This window comes from Tenebrio molitor, chromosome 2 (genome assembly GCF_963966145.1).
Source record: "Tenebrio molitor chromosome 2, icTenMoli1.1, whole genome shotgun sequence".
NCBI classification, from domain to species: domain Eukaryota; kingdom Metazoa; phylum Arthropoda; class Insecta; order Coleoptera; family Tenebrionidae; genus Tenebrio; species Tenebrio molitor.
The window spans coordinates 26,955,054-26,976,027 of record NC_091047.1 but is presented as its reverse complement, the minus strand read 5'-3'; the positions used below and the strand labels follow the sequence as shown (position 1 = coordinate 26,976,027).

General features: G+C 34.3%; 2 protein-coding genes across 2 annotated transcripts in view; one reads left to right on the top strand and one right to left on the bottom strand.

Moving 5' to 3' along the window:
- Window positions 1-5,988: 5,988 nt before the first annotated feature.
- On the bottom strand, window positions 5,989-12,194 carry LOC138123729 (putative ankyrin repeat protein RF_0381). The gene is made up of 3 exons (XM_069038521.1): window positions 12,036-12,194; window positions 6,311-7,319; window positions 5,989-6,253 (listed from the first exon to the last, which is right to left on the bottom strand). The coding sequence occupies exons 1-3, from the start codon at window positions 12,054-12,056 to the stop codon at window positions 6,207-6,209; spliced, it is 1,077 nt and encodes a 358-aa protein (XP_068894622.1). The 5' UTR covers window positions 12,057-12,194; the 3' UTR covers window positions 5,989-6,206.
- A 2,253-nt stretch (window positions 12,195-14,447) lies between these two features.
- The window catches only part of LOC138125110 (E3 ubiquitin-protein ligase AMFR-like), a 55,041-nt gene continuing 48,514 nt past the window's right edge, over window positions 14,448-20,974 (top strand). The window contains exon 1 of the mRNA XM_069040386.1: window positions 14,448-15,025. Coding sequence (XP_068896487.1) covers window positions 14,759-15,025 — 267 coding nt within the window. The 5' untranslated portion in view covers window positions 14,448-14,758. The remainder of the gene's footprint in view (window positions 15,026-20,974) is intronic.

The window sequence follows — 20,974 nt, the reverse complement described above, 5'->3', positions numbered from 1 at the left end:
TAATAATAATAATAATAATAATAATAATACCCCATCGCCAAACTGCAGGTACTTACCCTGTCAGGGCCGAACTCGACTATTTTACGCCTAGCAATTTCGGCAAACATTCTGAAGAAGAAGAAAAAATTTCAAATAAATTACGTAATGAAGTTGAAATTATTGAATATTCAGTTTTCTAAAATATCTATTTTTCATTTAAAGAAAAATCCTTTACTTGCTGCGAATCGTTTCTATTATAAACTGGAATTTCACCAGTACTGACCTGAAAAATGGTTTCGGGGGAGCCGACAGCCCTGCGTCAAAAAGATTTATTGGAGGGCCATCACATTACGAGCTGTCCTATTCAGCTCTACCATAAACGGTCTTGGATTCCAGCTCTCTTTAACTTGATATTTGATCGCAATTTTCACTATTATCTAATTATAATTCAAAGTCGGAAGTGGATCAATCAAAAAGGTGAGGAGTTCTGTAACTAGTAGAGAAAAAAAAAGCTTTCAATATTTGGACCAATTTGATATTAAATCGCTATAAAGTTAGCTCCATCACAAAAATTTAATTGAAAAAAATTGATCATGCTCAATCATAGAATATTAATTGTAGATTGTGCCTACCGAGTTTCAGAATTTTTGGACAATTATTAAACGTATAATCGCAAAAATGGTAAGTGTTGGACCAGCCTGTATATAGATTTTTTTATTTCTTCCAGACTTTTTTGACCACAAGGATCAAAATAAATTACAGTATCATTTCTAATTACACTAGTCTACAAATTTTAACTTTAAAAAAGTATTCTTCGCGTAAAGTACTTTTTTTTATTAATCTTCATATGCTGAATACAAAATTTATAATATATATGTACTTAAAATTAGTTTCCGTTTTCTAGAAAAAAAAATTACAAGATTTTTGCAAAAATTCTTCTATATATTATTCTGTATACAGGGTGTGGCACAACTCACGCCCCAGAGGAAACTGACTTGTGCCGACAGCAATAACTAAAGACCGGATTTATAAGTTTTATGCTTACAACAAAAATTAAAAGCAGCAACAAAATAAATTCATTTCTTTATGAATCGTATAAAAACATACTATTTGACACTATGTTTTTTGCGCTTTTTTTGCTTTTTTTGTAGTTTTACGCTTATTTTTTATCTTTATGCTTTTTTTCGACTTTTATGCTTATATAAAACTTAATTTTAATTTTTCAATTTTTTTCATAGATTTTAATTTCTAGGGCTTGTGTACCTAATTTATTTATGATATGCCGGCACAGCTACAATGCATGGGAACAGTTGAATAAAACCAATGCTGTAACAATTTCACAATTTATTACTGAAGAATTGGCAAGATTTTTCCTACCAAATGTAGTACCAAAAAACAAGATTTTGTTAATGCTTTCAGATGCAGCGCCATACATGGTTAAAGCGGCATCTAATATTAAATTTTTATATGAGAAATTAATCCATTGTACCTGCTTGGCGCATGGCATTAATCGGATCGCTGAAACAATTCGCTTACAATTTCCATTAGTTAACGAGTTGGTAAAAAGTGGTAAGAAAATTTTCGTGAAAGCACCTTTACGAGTACAGCACTTCAAAAGGGCATTACCTAATGTTTTGTCACCGATGAGGATTTTCACCGGCGAATGTACTTTATTTGAGTCGGGAAATTGAAACTCGCTTTGCGCTGGTATTTGTTTATTTTCTGAACTACCGTCTGATCTGACTGAGTGCTGGGCTCGTAGTTGCTCTCTCAACCTACCCTCTGGACCCAGGTAAAATACGCGCAGGTACCTCCCCTGCTCCGGGTAGGGTGAGAGAACGCTTTCACTTTTTTCCTAATTCATAATGGTAAAACATAATTGTTTAATCCTAAGACTAAACACCTAATGTTTTCCTGCCTCCAGAACCAGTACTCACAAGATGGGGCACTTGGTTGGACGCCGCAGTTTATTATTATGCAAATAATTTTAAGAAAATTGTTTTGGATTTTACTGATACAAAACCCATAACAGACTGCAAAGATGTTATGCATGTTAAGAGTTACAAAACAACTTGGTGTTTATTAAAGCCAACTACAATTTTGTGAGCAAAACTATAGAATATCTTGAAAAATAGCAGTTGTTGTTAACTTAATCGATAAAAACTATTGAGAAATTTAAAGAGAGGATTCTTTCTGTCCCGGGTAAAATAGGAGAAATCGTTAAAAAAAAACAGAGGAAACATTTTCAAAATACGAAGGTTTTCTTAAATTGCAGGACATCTGTAAAATCTTAAATGGAGAATCTGATATCGATGTAGATTCTGACATAATTGTTAAATTGAAATACGCACATATCAGCTATCACTAGTGTCGATGTAGAAAGAAGTTTTTCAGCGTACAAAAATATCTTAAGTGATAGGAGGCATAATTTCACAATGGCCAATATAGAACATCATCTTATTATCAGCTGTTTCAAGCAGGAACAAAAATCTGACTTTTAAATCTTATATGGTTTTTGTTGATTACTTTTGTATTAGGCACACAAAATATGTTTAAAATGTATTTAAGTATAGGAAGATTGTTACCATAGCATAAGAATAAGGTATAATTTTATTTTTGTAGTTATGTTAAAATACAGTTTGGTATGCTCATAATAAAGTATTTTTTAATAAAATTTTATACGTTTTTCAGTTTTTTAAGCTTTATTTTTGGGTTTATATGCTTTTTTTGACAAAATGATGTGCCATTTTAAGCGCTTATTTCTTAAATTTTTATGCTTTTTTATCCAGTCTTTAGCAATAACATTACTGGAAAGACTGATTCTTTTTTCTTATCTGCTTTTTTAATCGACTTAGAAGCATATCAAATCCACCAATCCCGTTAGTCAAGCTCGGAAAAACTAGGGGAGAACAGAATGAATGAGGGCGTTGCATGGTTTCCAAAAATATTATCATTCTACTCAAAATATCTGGTCGACTGTATTTTATTGTCAAATTTAGCACATTATTGCACTGTCAAAAAAATGTAGGTTAAGAATAATGTCAATAAATTTAATAAAAGTTGTCATCGTATAGCCCGCAACTATTAATACAAATTTATTATTGGGCGGAAGTCGTAAAGCAAACAACAAATGGTGGTTCTAAAAAGAAGCGAGTTTAATAGAACGAAAGCAAATAATAACAAAACGAAACACAAACAAAACTCAAAGAAAGAAGAATTAAAGGAGATACTCAAAATGTCCACCATTCATTTCAAGACACAGTTGTGCACGCCGTAGTAAGTTTAATTTAGAGGCTCTGGCCATTTCAGGTGTAATTGTTGCAAAAGCTTTTTGTAATCTGTTTCGAAGATCCTCCTCGTTATGAATGGGTCGGTTGTAAACAACGTTTTTCACGTACCCCCCATAAGAAAAAATCCAGAGGATTGAGATCCGGAGATCGTGCAGGCCAGTGGCGTGGACCACCTCGTCCGATCCAACGATTAGGATACATTCGATTCAAAATACCTTGCACATTGCGACTGAAATGAGCTGGTGCCCCGTCATGTTTGAACCACTGATTTACGAGAAAAATCAATGGAATATTTTCAAGTAAATGAGCCAGTTCCATGTTTAAAAAGTTTGCGTACACAGCTCCTGTTAAACGCATAGGGAATTCAAAAGGTCCGATCTGAAAATAAAGAATACCTAAACACGCTTTCTTTATTTTTTAAAATCTTGACTTACCACTGAATCTTCCACTAGTCCTGACTACAAATTTACGGAAAATCGACGCTGAAATGCACGCGGATAAGTAGTCCTTGGATTATCGTACGACCAGACATGCAAATTTCGATGGTTGAAACATCCCTGCCGACCAAAACTTGATTCGTCCGAAAACAAGATCCGTGAAATAAAATTTTCATCTTCTGCCTCTTTATTAAGCAACCAAACACAAACATTTCTTCGAGCAGAGTAATCTTCTGGTTCGAGATGTTGCACCCGAGTATAGTGGAAAGGATGAAGTATGTTCTCATTCAAAATGCGATGTACCGATCTGCTGGAGATATCTACCTCTTGGGCAATTTCTCTTATACTCCTAGTTCCATCTTCTTCAACGATATTCAGTATTGCCTCTTCATTAGCCAAGGTTCGTGCGGTTCGTGCACCTCCGCCAATTTCATTTCGATTCGGCAAAACTTTCCCTGTTTCTTGGCCCTAGCAAGTAGTCTCAAAATTGTTTTGTGATCAGGAGAAGGTCGGTCAGGAAAACGATCAGAGAAAATTCTTGCTGCCTCCCTAGCGTTCCGTCCGCATTCTCCAAAGATAATCTCAACATCTCAACATAATCGGCAGCTGAATACATTTCGGCAGAGTTTTGCAACACGATTTCAGATCTTGAGAAAACACAATGACAAATTAAATGTTTAAATTGTCAAGATGACACAAACATCTGTCAAAAAAAGCAGTGGACCATTTGATTATAAAAAGTTTCGCGCGGTTCGATAATATTCGATTGCGTAGCGACCAATTAAGCCCTCTATGGTATTCTCGCCTAATTGGTCAATTTCGCAATGTCTTTTCTCGCTTATTTTGAGAGTAAAAAAAATATAGTTTTTAATTTACGTTTCAGCGTAATCCCACCAATTTGCCAGTCTTCTGTGGGGCGTCAGTCCTGCCATTCCCTGTATAACATGTGGCATGATGATACTTTGACAAGACTGCACACTCATTTTTTGTAATAGTTTTTGGTAAAGAATATTCAAAATCATCTCTAAAACTGTTAATTTTCAATTTCTTTGCATTTCTTAGAGTAAAATTTCTATCCGTTGGAACAATAAAAAATTTGTTCAGTTGTTTGTTGGATAGTCTTAACACACAACAAGTGTTGCTTGTTATAGCTCTTTTTACTTTTGCTTCATTTTTTTTATTTAATTGGCCCGTGTGATGTTCTTTAATATCAACATTTTAATGATACATATGTATTTAGTAATTTTAAGTCTTATACCCTTATTATTTTTCCAGGCGTCTATAGCCATTTTTTTTTTGTTAATTCTATTTGCATTTAATTGACTTTTTTTACCTGTATACTTTTTTTTTTTAAGGCCATTCCCGTTTTTTGCCATACGGCTTTTACGGTACCTTTCGGTCGGCCGTTTTTCAATTCCTGTTCTTTTCGTTCTAATTCATTAATAAATATAGTTTCTACATCAATTTTAGAGACCTGCGTCTCGGCCTAAAAGACATTTTCATTCACAAAAAACACGCACTTAATATAAAAGTAACTATTTCTTTAAATATTAAGGTGCTTTGGTGTTGTTTCTGTTCTGTGTTTGAGAAAAATAGCGATTCCATGTGTTCCATCTACTTCTGCATTTAATCTAGAAATCTAAACAATCGAGTTACTGTGCCAGTTTGCGAATTTAATGGCTGCTGGCGATTACCCATAAAGAGTTTAATGGTGTTCTGGCATCGGAGGAGCTTGTTGCAGATTTTTACAAGATCTATTCTGATCTACTCTTATCCTTACACAGGGTACATGTTGCTCTTTGTTCGTTGCACAGGTTGGGCTTTATTTATTATTTGAAAAACTTGTTTTCACCTTCTCCTTTTTCTCGAACCATAGATCTCTCGCAATGCTTCTGAATTTTGCATTTACAACTTTTTTCTATTTCTTACCGATCCATCCAGCACCTGGATTCACTCCACTTTCCTGTTTTATTTCATCTGTTATAAGAACCAAATTGCACAACATTTCATTACATGAAATGGCATTGCCGCAGTGCTGTGAGAACGTATTCGTATTAAAAATTGTAAAAATCTAAAAGGATACGTTGTAAAATTTTACTTATCATTTTATTTAATTATTATTCAAAAGCCTGAAAATTACGTCAGCTAAAAAATATGCCCTAATTAATGTATTCTAGTGCATTTTGTAGTGTTGGGTTACAAGTTTACAATTTAAAATCTCCCAATCTCTCGCTGGACGAAGTATACTAAAACGTAGAATTTTTGAAAAATCAAATAATAAGTTCAAGTCAGAAAATAATATTGTTTATTAGAATTTTTATGGTATATTTTCAGTTTACAACAAATGTAGTTTAATGTTATATCGCTAACTACCATCCATTTCTGCAACGAACAATAAAATTTGATAATTGAGAATAGTGAGATACAATTTGGAAGTGTTTATTTTCTGAAAACTTTGTTCCGATATGTTGTTCTGTTTTTGTTTGATTTCGGATAGATGTTAGAGAGGAAAAATATCGTTATTGTGCGGTGCGACATCTTTTCTTTCTGCAGATAACAAAATTTTATCTTATATTACAGTAACTAAGAGAAAGAATTAATCACCTTCGGTCATGGAACATTTTATTTCACGTTGTGTAATCTTCAACGATTCCATGTATATGGCAAAATTGACATCTTTTGTCACCATTTCCTGAATTACTGAGTTTACCGATTTTCGTTCAGCTCCAGAGTCAATCAGAAATTTGACAGTTGGCAAATCAGAATTCGATAAAGCAATCGCTAACGGTGTTTTGCCAGTTTCATCCTTCTGATTGATATCTACTTCTTTTTTCACAAAATATTTTACCAATGGTAAATTTTGCATATGCAAGGATTTAACGAACAGCTTATCTTGGTAGTCCTTGTTTACGTTAATATTTTTTTTAGTTATTATTTTAACTGCCAGTGCTAAATTACCCATTTCAAAACATTCTTCAATGGGAGATTTTCCATCTTTATCTTTCAAATGTACATCTGCACCATTTTCTATTAGAAACTTTGCCACTTTTCCGTGATTCAGTTTAAGAGCTTGCATTAGAGGTGTGGTTCCGGTGTTTGGGTACACCAAATTAATATCAGCTCCTCTTTTCTTTAACAACTTGACGATAACCACATCATCCGATGCAATAGCTTCCAAAAGTGCTGTGTGAATCGTCATTTCTGCACCATGATCCAAGAGGGTGTGTATCATTTTAATGTTTTTCTTCAACACTGCCCAAGATAGAGGTGTTCTGCCGTTTTCATCTGGCTTACAAGTATTAGCCCCCTTGTTTAATAAATATTTACCTATTGCCAAAGAGTTTTTATTTTCAATGTTAATTATTAAAGGAGTGTTGCCATCGTTTCCTGCCTTGTTCGGGTCTGCACCTCTCGATATCAAAATTTTCACAATGTTGTCACAATCATGGTATACCGCCAACATTAGTATGGTCCATTTTCTAAACTTTACAGGGTCAGGAACTGAAGTACTAGGATTCCATTTATTAATAATTTTATTAGCGTCATATCCTCCTCTTACTGTCTCTTCTACAACGTCCGGTTTATTCTGCAATATGGCCGAACAAATCTTGTTCTGAAAAATGAAAACACATTCTTTCATTATAATGTATATCAACAGATAACAAAATGATAAACGATAATAATAAAACTTTCAGGTAAACAAAAGAATACATTTAAAAAAAATCTTTTTGGTTGAAATTTTTGGTGAAAAACTGAAGACATTTCAAAGTGGTTTAAGCTTAATTTTATTTGTTATCATCAAAAAGAAAATCTTTAAGTTTGCTCAATATTTTGCATATTATAATAATTTACCCGTTTACTATTTTATAGTACTACTACTATACTATAGTTTTGGTCGTCGGTAGAAAGTAATATGTAGTACATTATCATTAGAGACAAAATTTTGGCCATTAGGTTGAATAAATACGTACTATTAAGCAAATACAACTTATGGAAAATTTATGATTTAATGAATTTACATAAAAATACATTATTTTCATTTACAGAATATTTTTGTCCAGAATGTTCGTCTTCAGAATGGAATGCAGTAGAAAGTACCACTTCAGGCTCCTTGGTGCCAATTCTTAGCTACGGTAAAATAACACTTAGAAAATTCCGTTTTTCTTCCACATTTTTTAATTTGAAGGAAGGTTAGATACTGCAGTTAGTTAATAGTGGCTTACTGCATAGGGCTAGGTCCTTTGCTTTTTGAAAAAGTGTTTATTTTTTAACTAATTAATTAAAAATTGATTTTCAGGAAATGACGGATTTCTTGCTCAAAAATATGTTTATGTTGGTGAATCGATAACCAGTTTGTAGGTTCTAAAATTTTCTATAGGGCTGGGTCCTTCGAATTTTGAAAAACGGTTTAGTTTCTTTATATTATTAAAAAAGGAAATAAAAACCAGGCGGGATATCGTACATTTGAAAGGATCGTTTAAATTACCATAGGTGGTTCCAGGTATGTTTTGTTTCTTTGTTTATTCCGATGATGTACATACGGCCGAATGAAGTAATCATCAGGTTTCCTATGAGCAGGTGAGATCTTGGGGCGTTGTGTAACACGTGGTCGGAGCGCGTGGGGTGGTAAACGGTAGTCTATTTCGGGAACGGCCCCATATTTGCGGTAAGGAAAATCGAGGCACGTGTTTGGCCGGAATTAGGCTGTAGACTCGGGGGCAGATTGACCACGTTGCAATGAAAAACGAGGGCCTACTAAGGGGGCCTTCTGGGGTTGCCGGTGTGGCGTTCCACAGGGCTTCTCCATGAAGTGTGGCCCTGGCCGTGGAGCTCCTCACGCCCTTGGCGGAAGCCTCTGTTTAACCATGTGTGGGTTCACAGTGGAGCTTCGGAGAACACAAACCGGGGCACTGCACCCATAACGAGTTAGGTGTCGCAGGGACTTGGACGAATGCGCCGCGGTAGTTTAGGGACTAATAGATCGGGGGGCGAGAAGTAGGTTAACTTCGCGAGGGTAAACCACGTGTTACGCGAGAAAGTGAGAGAGCGAGAGCGTAGTATTCAGTTAGGGTCTTAATTATTGTCAATTGGAGTTTTGTTTATTCATTCTTATGTCATGTTTGTATAAAACTTAACGATTAAAAAAGATTATAGTGTGCCATCGTTTGCGAATGAGTTTTGGAGGTTGTTATTATTTTCATATTTTACTCGATGTCGTGTTGTTCTTTTATTTGTTGTATTTATTGTGTTTTGTTCAATCTCATGGCTAGTGTTCATAAATTGTGTTGTTATGTATTTGTTTGTCTGTTTTACATCAAACACCGCTGTAAATGAAAACGAGAACGTATTTATTCCTATATTCGTGCAAATGAAATACAGGCGTCCTTCCACCGATTTATGTATTTTTCTTTCGAAGTTTGCCCAATCTGCAGGTCCGCCATTTGCATCTCGAGCTAGTCTTCCTCCATTTAGTATAAAACACAGAACGTATGGGTTTTCTAGAGTTTTTACCGTTTCTATGACGATCACGACTTGGCCATTTGTTAATTTTCGCGGGTTTTATTTCATTGTTCAAATATTTGAATTTGCGTGGAACTGCCGATACTTGGGTTAACATTATACCCTTCAAACAATTTTAATTCGTCGATGCGGAAATCTTTTCATCTAAATTCCTACATTATCACCGATTAATTTGGTTAATGGTTTCAAGATAATTTACAACAGAACCATGAACCATGATACCTCCCTGTATGAGTTTTCAATGAAAAATTTATTCGTGTTCTGCCTGCAAATTTATTGACTGCGGAATTGAACGATTCTGCTACATCATTATCAACATTGAGCAACGGACTTGATGTCAAGTTAGCTATACGATAAAGACACTCAGAAAATAGCTCATACAATAAGGCAATAAGTATTTAAAATTCGTTATAAGCAATTTTGTTACAGCACAATTAGGATTAGGTACTTCCAAATACGAGTACAACTTGATCCAAATAAGATGTCATTTCTCCAGTTCTTTATCTTTTCGGACATATAAACATTTTCATCCAAATTTAATAACAGCTGTTCTAACTTTTGAAATACCACTTCGTAAGAAATTTCTAACGTCCAAATCAACTCTGGATGTTTTTGCAATTGCTCTGATTTTATTGCAGATTTTTGATTAACATCTTTGTACACCGGGTGTTATGGAAGTCCACGTAATAAATTTAACCACCAGTAGGACTCGTTAAAATACACAGCAAAAACTGTTAGTATTAGAAGAGCGATCGTTCTTTCTTCACCGCACAAAAACATTTTCACTCACTCTTTCATTTCAATTGGTGCTTATTCCATGAGCGAAGTGTCAAATTAGGGGTTAGAAAAATGTGAAAAAATATTCGATTAAAAAAAAGAACAATTCATGTAAAAAATGTTTATTTTAAAGATTTCTATTGGTGATTAAATTTATTACGTGGACTTCAATAACACCCTGTAATTGGTGCAGCTCGATGTAAATGATTAATTTTTACACCAAACGACTCGATGAAGATGGTATCCACCACTCACCACAGTACCTATGGATCCTTCAATGTTCAAATAATGTAGGGCCGGTTGCACAAACGTGAGTTAAATTTAACTACAGATTAAAATATACGAAAACATTGTTATAACAATAGGTAACTAAAGTAACGAAGCATTTTAACGTACAGTTAACTTTAACTGGCGTTGGTGCAACCGGCCCGTAGAGAATTACATGCACTGCATTTTTCATACTGACTTTTAGATAGACGTACCTATTGCGCACGGATAATGAAAGAATCGCAAAAAAGTGATTTTCCATCCTTATTTTCCAATATGACGGCGCGAGCGGCAACCCCCCAAGATCGTAAACTCAGCAATATTAATAATATGCCTAGGTGCGTATCCACCAACGCCAGTTAAAGTTAACTGTAGGTTAAAAATGCTTCGTCACTTTAGTTACCTACCTACCTATTGTTATAACAATGTTTTGCTATATTTTAACCTACAGTCTACAGTTAACTTTAACTGGCGTGGGTGAATCCGGCCCCTAATAGTAGGTATAAACTTTGCCAAATATAAACTTTTCTGTACCTTTTGCAAGGTGGACCCATTTTTATGTCTCTATTGACGGAACCAAGGATGTAATTTGCAAGATGGGTCCTTAGCAAGAACGAAGCTTTTATTCGTCGAAGGTATATTGTGGACAGATGAGACCATTTTTACCAGAAATCGCCATTTCACTTGCTTCATTTACATATTGTTATTAGAGAGAGGTAATCCACATGTTTTTGAAAGTGGTCAACAGCATAGATTTCAAATAAAATTTAAGCAGGAATAGTTAGTATTATAATAATTAGTGTACTCAATCGAATGGGAGGAAATGAACTTTTAAAATTTTTGGCCAACGATTTAGAAGGTCTTTTTACACTATGCCGCTGATGTACGAAGGTGGTTCAGGTGTCCCCATAGATGGATGGGTCAGGGCAGTCCTAGTTTTTGCCCCCCCAAGAGTCCGGATTTTAATCCATGGGACATTTTTTTCTGGGGGCAAATCAAAAATTTGGTTTATCATCCATTATTGCCAGAGATGAACAGGAAATACAGGAACAAATTCTTATTGCTGCTAATTGTGAATGGAGAAATGGTGTTATGGATTCCCAGCAGTTGAAATAGACGGGCGAATACTTGTTTGTCAGCCAATGGATCAGTTTTTGAACAATTTTTATTATAATATTTTATTAAGATGTTATTGTTGATATAAATTTAACACATTAAAATAAACTGTTATACTACATATTATAATACATACTTATATCAACCAATTTTAGGACAGAAATATGAGTCATTGTTGATAAAAGTGTATTTTACATGTTTCCACATTTAAAAAACTTTACGACGCATTATCTTAAGAAATAATGATCTGATAACAAAACTTTTTACAAATCCGTGTTCTAACTGTAATCAATGAGACTCATGGTCATGAGTCATGATTGATTGCCTATTCGAGACTTACGAGTGTGGTGTGCACATTTTTTATACGATTTCAAATGCTATTTGCTTCACTATATCTAAAATTGTTGCTATCCTAGCTATCCTAGATCATTTTCTCTCTTTAAAAATGTCGTGTAGTTCAATTTTTGAACATTCTGCATTCCATTTTGCTGATGAAAATTCCCTCCAAAAATTTCCCAGTGAAAAATATGCAGCTCTTGCATTTTCTGTAACTTGCACTTTAACTACCACATTCTCAAATATATATTTGAAAAATTGGATGTTATCTAGATTGATTGATTGTTGATTTTTAATAATAAAAGAAGCATACCAAGATATCTTGTTCACTCATTTTTATGTAAATGTAACAACAATCAAAACTACTAAAGAGTAACACAACACAGCAGTAATAACAATTGTAACACCCAAGAACACAATATTAAACTAAATAATATGGTATCTAATCTACGTGTATAACTTAGTTGTATCTTATTGTTGACAGGGTCGGCCTGATAATAAAGGCTATGGGGCAGAAAACTTTTTCAAGAATTTCTCAGCCATCAAAATGCTTATCAAATTTATACGAACAATAGATAATTGTATAAAAGTGAAGCTTTACCACCGAATCAGGTAGAAACTTTTTTGGCGTGTATTGTATACAATTTTTTTTTAAACAGAGTTATTGAATCACAAAAGCTATTTTTTGTAATTTAATTTACATACATATAACGTTTAATATTGACAATAATTAAATTGAAATAAAATCGGAGTTTACTTTCTCGTGTCAAAAAGTTTTGGATAAAATTGGTATGATTTCAGAAAAAAATTAAAACGAAGAATAAAGTAAACAAATAAATTGGATTTGAGGAGACTTATTTTCCGAACGGCTGCGTTTGATAATAATTTTCTTTTCTGTTTTTCTTTTCTGGGATTCTATGTGCAACCCGGGGCGCCAGTGTCTTGTATCCGCTGCACCACCCCTGAGACCGGTTCTGTTTGTTGATAACAATTACATCATTTTGATATCAAATCTAGAATATTACAACATTGACTTTGCTGAATGTGCGCGAAAATATTTACCGATTTTAAGATAACATTACTTGAGATAAGAATCTTGTACATATAAACTGTATGTACCAGGTACATACAAGTGTCCACTTGTTAACTAATTACATAATGAGTACGTTTACACGGGCCGCTAACGCCGGTTTTATTTAAACCGGTGTTGTTAACACCGGTGTTAATTGACGTGTAAATGGGATTCAACGCCGGTTTTACTAAAACCGGTTTACTAACTCTACACCACTTTACCAACAGGCGTGACGTTACTAAGCGGGTGTAAAATGTACGTGTAAATGGCCACCTTTGTTTAACACCGGTTTTGAAGCAGGCCTGCCAACACAAGCACAGTTGTCGCTGGCAACCGCTCAACAACAAGCGCCGACCGCCAACGCCGATCTTCAAGCATTTCGGTTGGTCACACTGCGAAGAGGTTTTAAGCTCACACCCATTCACACCACGCCAACACCGATGTAGATTTTAACACCTGTACAACACCTCGTGTGTAAACGCCCGTTTTAAACAAGTTTTAACAACACCGGTTTTAAATAACACCGGCGTTAGCGGCCCGTGTAAATGTACTCATTGTATGGGCCATCACCAAAGTCATCACAAACTATTATATCTAACTACATATTTCATTGACTTCCAAGGGTCGTCATTCCTTGTGGTCTCTTGTTCATTCTTTCTTATCACGAAGGACGTCGTTCCATCTCAGCTTCTGTCGGTTTTTTTTTTGTTTACACAAAATAGGCGTCGCGTGTCTTCATTTCTAGAGAAACTGACTATTACAGTTCCACTTCTGAGATATTTGAATAGTCCAAGCGATTGGTAAAAGTAAAAGTACGTCTCTATCAAAGGAACTTATTGTTGCTAACCACAGGAAAGCTACGACAACAATTACCTGAACCAAAGTAATTCAGATTTTCGAGCATTTTAGTTTTGTTCTAGGTGTTGACAAGACACATTTTGTTTTTGCACGAATCTATCAGCACAGTATTTCAAAGATAATATAGTTAAGTTACTGAATAAATCTGAAAATATAACTTCAGTTCAAAATGAGAATATGATATTGAATCTGATTTAACAATTCTACTCGTATATATTACGATTCACATCAATTTGAACAAATCTGTTTGGGAAATTAGAGGATTTGGGATTCATTAAGTCCAACAAGATTCACATCAGTGTGAATAATAAAGAAAGAATATATTGCACTATCATTGTCAGCAATTAACTTATATCTAATTTAAAAGGGTAGGTATTGCAAAGGATATTATTATTTTCTTTTTCTTTTTAAGCAGGTGTAGGTAATGTTTCCATTTGGTTGTATGTCTAAATGGATATTTACTTTGTTTTCTTTCTGTATTTGAGCGTATTAGTTCATCTACTTGCGTTGTTAATTTTCTTAAACTACTTTTATTATTAATGGGTTGTTTAATTAAATTTAAATAAAAATTGTTAGTGAAAATTTTAGATCGGCAACCAGCAATACATATTGCGACAGCTTTCTCGAAATTCTGTGGATACAGGATACAGGAAGTAAAGGGATTCTAATGTTGTTTCCGGCTGTTGATACGCGAAGAGCAAGTGGTATTTTACAAGAAGTGGCAGCGATTAAAATAGATTTGTGGCGGAGGTGCTTACAGTTTCCTGCAATACCGACCTCTGTCACTTTGACAGTTCTACCGCCTCATCACTATCCCGAACAGCTGGCGCACCACATGATCGATACATGTATAAAATTAAAGAACACGTACGGTAAAAGCACCAGTGAGTAACAAGAAGTGGCGTGTGCAGAACAAGAACGATCGAGTCAATAATTGCGCCAGCTCCGCCGACGACTGTTCCGATGTCTCAACACAATATGTCATCTGTAGTCCGCCTCAGAAGACCAAGCAATAACGGTACCGACCGCAAAAGACAAGAGGTCACGTTGTAAGCTCGAGCGCGACCCCAACCCTGTGACATATCGTGTTTGTAAACAGTGACAATATGCCAGTGATCTTGCTAGACCGGCTGCCAGTGCCGAACTTGAGGATGTACTCGTCCGGAAGTGTGTTGGCCCTGTCCGCGTGCATCTACTTCGCCACCCAGGTGATTAAAGACCCCAACTGGAGTGCCGGCGAAAGTGACATGGCCAACGCCATCCACAAGCAAGACTCCAACAAGAGTAACGCTTCTTTGCCGGACGGGAGGACCATGGGACAGTATGTCTCTGATGTGTTTAGTGTTATGATCAGGGAGCCCATCTGCGTGTGGGTAAGTAAGCCGGCGGGCATTGCCACCCCCCAAGAAAACGTTGCGACCAGACGGGTGCATTGTCGGTGTTGATTGTGTCCTATTGATTTTTCATTATCGTTAATTAAGTTGAATTTTTTATTCATCAGGGGCGACACCGAATAAATAACTTCATTACGAACGCCGTCGTAAATAGCTAATTAAAGAGGATTCACTTTTGAATGTCGTTGACTGGGCGATATGACTGATGCCGAGGCTCGCAATAAACCTTTTCGTTCGGTTAAAGAGCTTAAAATGTCCTAGAATTGCGATTCGAGAAGTAACATTAACGACAAATTTAATGTGGGTTTCCGTAAATTTCGATCTGTGGCGCAATCATGATTTTGTAATTGGGATCTTTCAAGCGTCATATCTAGTTTTGTCCCAGTTAATAAACAGATAACTAACGGAAAACTTCCCAAATTTAAATAACACACCGACAGGTCAAAAAGAAGAAGTAAAACTGTCTCAATTATTTTGATTGCGAAATTTGAGACCATTTTTTCCGTTTCTGATATTGTACCACAACGTTAGGTTATATTCCGTTACACTGTCTTCAATATTATAAGAAATATTTAACTTAAGTTGTCAGTTCAATCAACAGAGGATTGTAGTATCTCGTCGAATATAAAATATTGACTTTTGATTTTTAATTCTATATCGGAAGGTATCACAGTTTGTAATAAATCATAAAAAGCCACAAACAGGAAAAAAACGGGTTTATGAAAATAAACATTTTTTATGCAACATTTATTTTTATCAAACGTGAACTTTTTTCTTCGAATGATGAGGTAAACACTACACGAAATTATTAACCACAAAGAATAAAATTTTCCCAAATCCCAGTGTTTTTTTAGTAATCTGTAATAATTAATGATGGGTATAAAAGAATTCAATGCGTTCAACGTGGCTTAAAAAATACTGTCCATTGTGTTTAGGAGTTCTAACAATTGTTAGCAAAGAGAGTGTTTGCAATGTACAAATTTTGAAAAAATTATATTAATTTTAGAAATGTTTTTGAGAAATTTAAAAAAGTCTCAGGAGTTAAATCTAAGATTCTTGCATCTCTGATATGCATATTTTAAAAGGTATTTAAAAATTAACAATGCTGTTTCGTAATCGATTTACTCACTTTTTACCTAATTTTGGTATAAATATTGGTCGAGTTTAATATTGTAAAAAGTTTAGGAAATTAATTTAATAACGTTAGCATAGTTACTCATTCATGATTGTATGTGGAGCAGAAACCATTTTATAATCGTTGCAATTGTTTGTACACAAGACGGTCACTTAGTTCTTAAGGTGTTTTGACCTTCGTTGTTTTGGAAAATTTTTGACATTTCCTGCGGTCACTAAACCTTTCGATTGTTTTACTTCTTGAACTTTAGGTGGTTGGGTCACGATTTAGACGAACTTTCGTAGCTAGTACGTACCTACTTCATCTGGTGCGACGTTTCTTCTTTCATTTTTTTACGTCAGATCGACTTTTTGTTAAACACTCCACGGTTTTGACTTCACAAAGTTTATTTTTTGAAAAATTTTAATTCAAATGAATTTCAAGAATATTTTTAAAGTACATAATTTGATACAAACTAGTTATACATATTATGCAAATATTGTTTGATATCTGGTTTGTTACATTTATCCTCATCAGTGACAAATGAGCATTTGTGATTTTAACCAGAAATCAAACAAGACATGATCGATGCCACTAATTAAGAATGAAAATAAATTTTGTCGTTGGTGTTTGCAATTCTTGGAAAATTAAATTATATTTTACCTGTGACTTGGAATTGTAGTGCTAAAAATACTACACTAAATAATGTTTTTTTACAATTGTTATGTCAGTGTAAACATTGACATTTACCTAGAATGAACATTTTGTTTGGATTGGCTTTAAATAGTGAAGATGTGGTGATTCCACGTGGAATGTTTGGTTTGTTCTAAAGTTCAACAATTTAGTACGGTTTTATGGCACACAGTTTGTTTGTACAGTTATGCTCGTATATGACGAAAAAAAACTTAATTGGTGAGGTTAAAGATCGATCAAGCAAAATAACCAGATGTGACCAGTTTGCGTACCGTAATTGTATTAGCGAGAGATTGTTTTATTTCGGTATGCGTAAGTGCGAACAATTTGTTTGAAATAGATATTTCAAAGATAAAACAGCCGCTTCGCAATCAGTTTTTAATCTGCAGGTCAGAAATCCGAAGATCAATGTATCTTCTCTAATTTAGAGTTAAACGATTATATCCTGATTTTATTACTTGATGGAATGTAAGTCAAATGAGGCAAAATTAACAAATTTTGACAATATGTAATTTTTTAAGGAAAATATGACTGAAGTTCTGTAAAATAATGTTTTTATTGCTAAAATTGACCGATACATAAAGGATGTTTTTTTAAATTTGACGTCGAAGTAGGCGTTGGAGAGTCGATTGAGAACGCACCACTCGTGTAAAAGCGTAAAAGCTGATCCGTGATCCTTAACCTGTATAGTGCATTCACAATCGACAATTCAACGCCTACTTCGACGCCAAATTTTAAAAAACACCCCTTATACTGGATGTCAGCCCTAAAAGTTCGAGTGACTGTTTTGGGTGTGAGTCAGTGCGTAGAGGGAAGTAATTCAGTAAAGTTGTGGTCTCATTATATCGTTCTCAACCACCCCCCCAGCCACTCCTACTTCATAATTTTAAATGACACCTTACATATTTAATGACGGATTATGATGAAAGAGGACACCCTTTTTTTATAACGTCTGCTTAAAAAAAAGTAATAGGAGTAGTTTACAAAGGACATTTTTTGAAATGTTTGATTTATTTTTTATCGATTGCTAAAAAGCAAGTGGGCGCGGTTAGAACAATGAAAACAAATTAATAATGTCTTCAAACCCTACTTAAAAAAAAATTGCGATTGACAATAACAAATAAAAATTAAGTAACAATATTTTGGTTAAGATTTCAAAACAATGTCTTAATTTTGAACATAAAAAAATGGTGTTTTTTTAATTTCAAAGTTTCAGATATCTCGTAACCTGCCATTGATAACTAGTTTAAAGAGACCTACTAAAAAGTTGGTCTCCTTCATAATCCATCATTAAAAATATAGGGTGTCATTTAAAATTAGGATAGGGATGCACTGACTTACATTCAAATATTTCAAATTCGTGACTTTAAAGACGTCGGAGATCAACCCATCTGAACTTTTCCCGCAAACACCCGGTATACTACTTTGGTTGTAGTATAACTTTAATTCTTAGTTTTCTGCAAATTTTTAATTCTGCAGTTGTGGAGCGGAGTCTGAATCTGAGAGTTTGTTAAAGATTAAAAGGCAAAATGCAGAATGTGCCATTTCAAGTTGCGATCAAGATCTTGAGCATTTTAAAAATTGATTTCTGAAGTAACACAGTATTAATTAGTTGATTATTGATCCCATCGACTGTACAAATGGTGAATAAACTTTCTTTCATTAGACTTTCGGTGCAATTTAAATTTAAATGTTTCAAGTTTCTCTAACAGGTTTAGTTCTGAAGAACTAAACTGCTAAGAACTTTTAAAGTGAAGGATAAAGCATGTTCGAAAAGTTACGAGACACAATTATAATTGAAAAAATTGTGTTAAGAAACTAGGAAATGTATGACACTGTAAGTTAATAACTTAGGATAGGCTCCTGAACCTTTATAATCGATATTTGTAATTGCAGATATAGATTTATAAGCGTTGTTAATTGTTTATTTTATAGTTCAGGAACTAGTAGTTTATTTGACGAGTTCTTGTGTAAATTGGGGTTTTTTGGCGCGAGCCAAAAAAGCACAATTGACACACGAACGAGTTGAATACAACCTTTTTTTGTTCGATGAGCCCCTTAAAGGCTCCAAATCGCATAAAATCTTTAAAATTAGCTTGACGTTTCGTTTTGACAAGTGGTGACATTTATCAAAATCCGTTCACATACACTCAATTTCATATAAATGTGCATCTAAGCAAGCCATGAAAATCTGATTTTCTGTTGGTGTGAAAGTTACTTGGATTTTCAAAGTTGCTTGCCCTGCGCGAACCTTGATTATAATTTTTTAGTTTTGTTGTCCGTTTCGGCATTGTTGATTTCAAAAGCACTGTTACATTTTTTTACTGATTAAATTACAGTAATTCACTAATTCTTATTTGCTTTTGTCTTTGTATTTTCACCAAATAAAGATTTATTGGAGATAACCTATAATGAATCTGTCATAAATATGACTTTTGTAATGTAACTAAATTAAAGGTGCTTTTACACATGCACAGCTCACTTGATGAACATTTATATGAAATCAACTGACAGTGTCGAACAAAAAAAAATTATTTTAGACATATTGTTCCAAATAGGCTTTTTTGAGAATATAATTAATGTGTCACATGATTTTTATTGACTGAAAGAGATTAGTACAGCGACAATAAATAACAAAATATTACCTTCTTCAGATTTTCTTCGAATTGCGCTATTATAAGCTAATCGTTGGGGAGACGGCGCTGAAATAAAGAATTAGTCATTGTAAAAAATTACATTTATCAGAAAGCAAAGCCAGTGGCGTCTGTTTATGGATTTTAATGTTCCTCCTTTATTCATTCATTCATTGTATTGTCTCTGATAGTCAACGATATCACTTGTGAAACCCGAGCAGCACTAGTCCACAGGACTAGCAGCACTGTCGAGGCTGGTGGCACATTCAAAATTTGTGTGGATTTTCAACGCCAACTACGATGGACAATCATTTATAATAAGCCTGTATATTTCTGATATTAGTTATGGGTGTTCTCAATATTAAATATTGTTTAGGAAACTAGATAATTTTGGGGAATTTTTTCCGATTTAAGAATGTACACATTTGTCCAGTTGTTCTACCTAAAATTCATTGTCAATCAGAAAAACATTATCAAGAGTTTTTGTGCGACTTTTTCTCTCAAAAAACTGTCGCCAGTTAGAGGTTATAAAATAAGAAAATGGTTCCAAGTTTAAACAAATGTCCATTGCTTGTTTTTTGCCGGTTATTCTTTATCGGTTCGATTTGAATCGGTGACTTTCAGACCAGTCTGTGTGTGAAGAACAAGCTAATTTTTTAGAAAATCTACGTGTTACACTTAAATATTTTCAAAGGATTTGAAAGCTGTAGTAACGTCATTAATTTACTTGTTATTAGTATTTGTGGTTTAAGAATAGAGTAATAAACTAGAAACCACTTTATTTATATTGTTATTTTTTTCAAAAATATCAAAAACGTGTGGATTTAATTTATAGACCAGTTGACATTTCGATATTTCCCAGTGCGAATAGTTGTGCCATTGGTACAGGAATTATTACCAACTTAATTAGAGTTATAACATTTTTAATAAACCGAAGGACTATTTAAACTTTTAATATTCACTAGTAATGACACTTTACTTACTTTCTATTTGCTTTAATAATTGACGACAGAATTAATATTTGATGGTAGCCGGACATGTTTTTCCGATATTTTCTCACATCGCGTGTTGCTCCTCTAAGACCAAGGTGACAATTACCACTTTTTCTCAACATCTAGGAACAACTTTGTCAAACAAAACAAAACCACGACAATTATCGACGATTAAAATTAGGCAGGTCGGGACAGTATAAGGTGATCATTGATCAATAACCCCTGCATGGAGTCGGAAGTATTAGCATGGAAATAACAAATACCTGAAAGGTCTAGGTCGGTTAATTACACCAAAGTTGTTTGTAATAGAATTTTATAGTGCAGACAGTTCCGGGTTGAGTGATTTCTTTTTTTTTTTAATTCGCATATACTAATGAAAATTACTAACGTTTTCCGTTATTGCCATTTGCCAACCGTGGCTTCTAAGTGTAAAGTCTGAGCAGTAAATGTGCGAAATCTATTTAACAGATCGTGAACATGTCTTCAAGAAGCTATT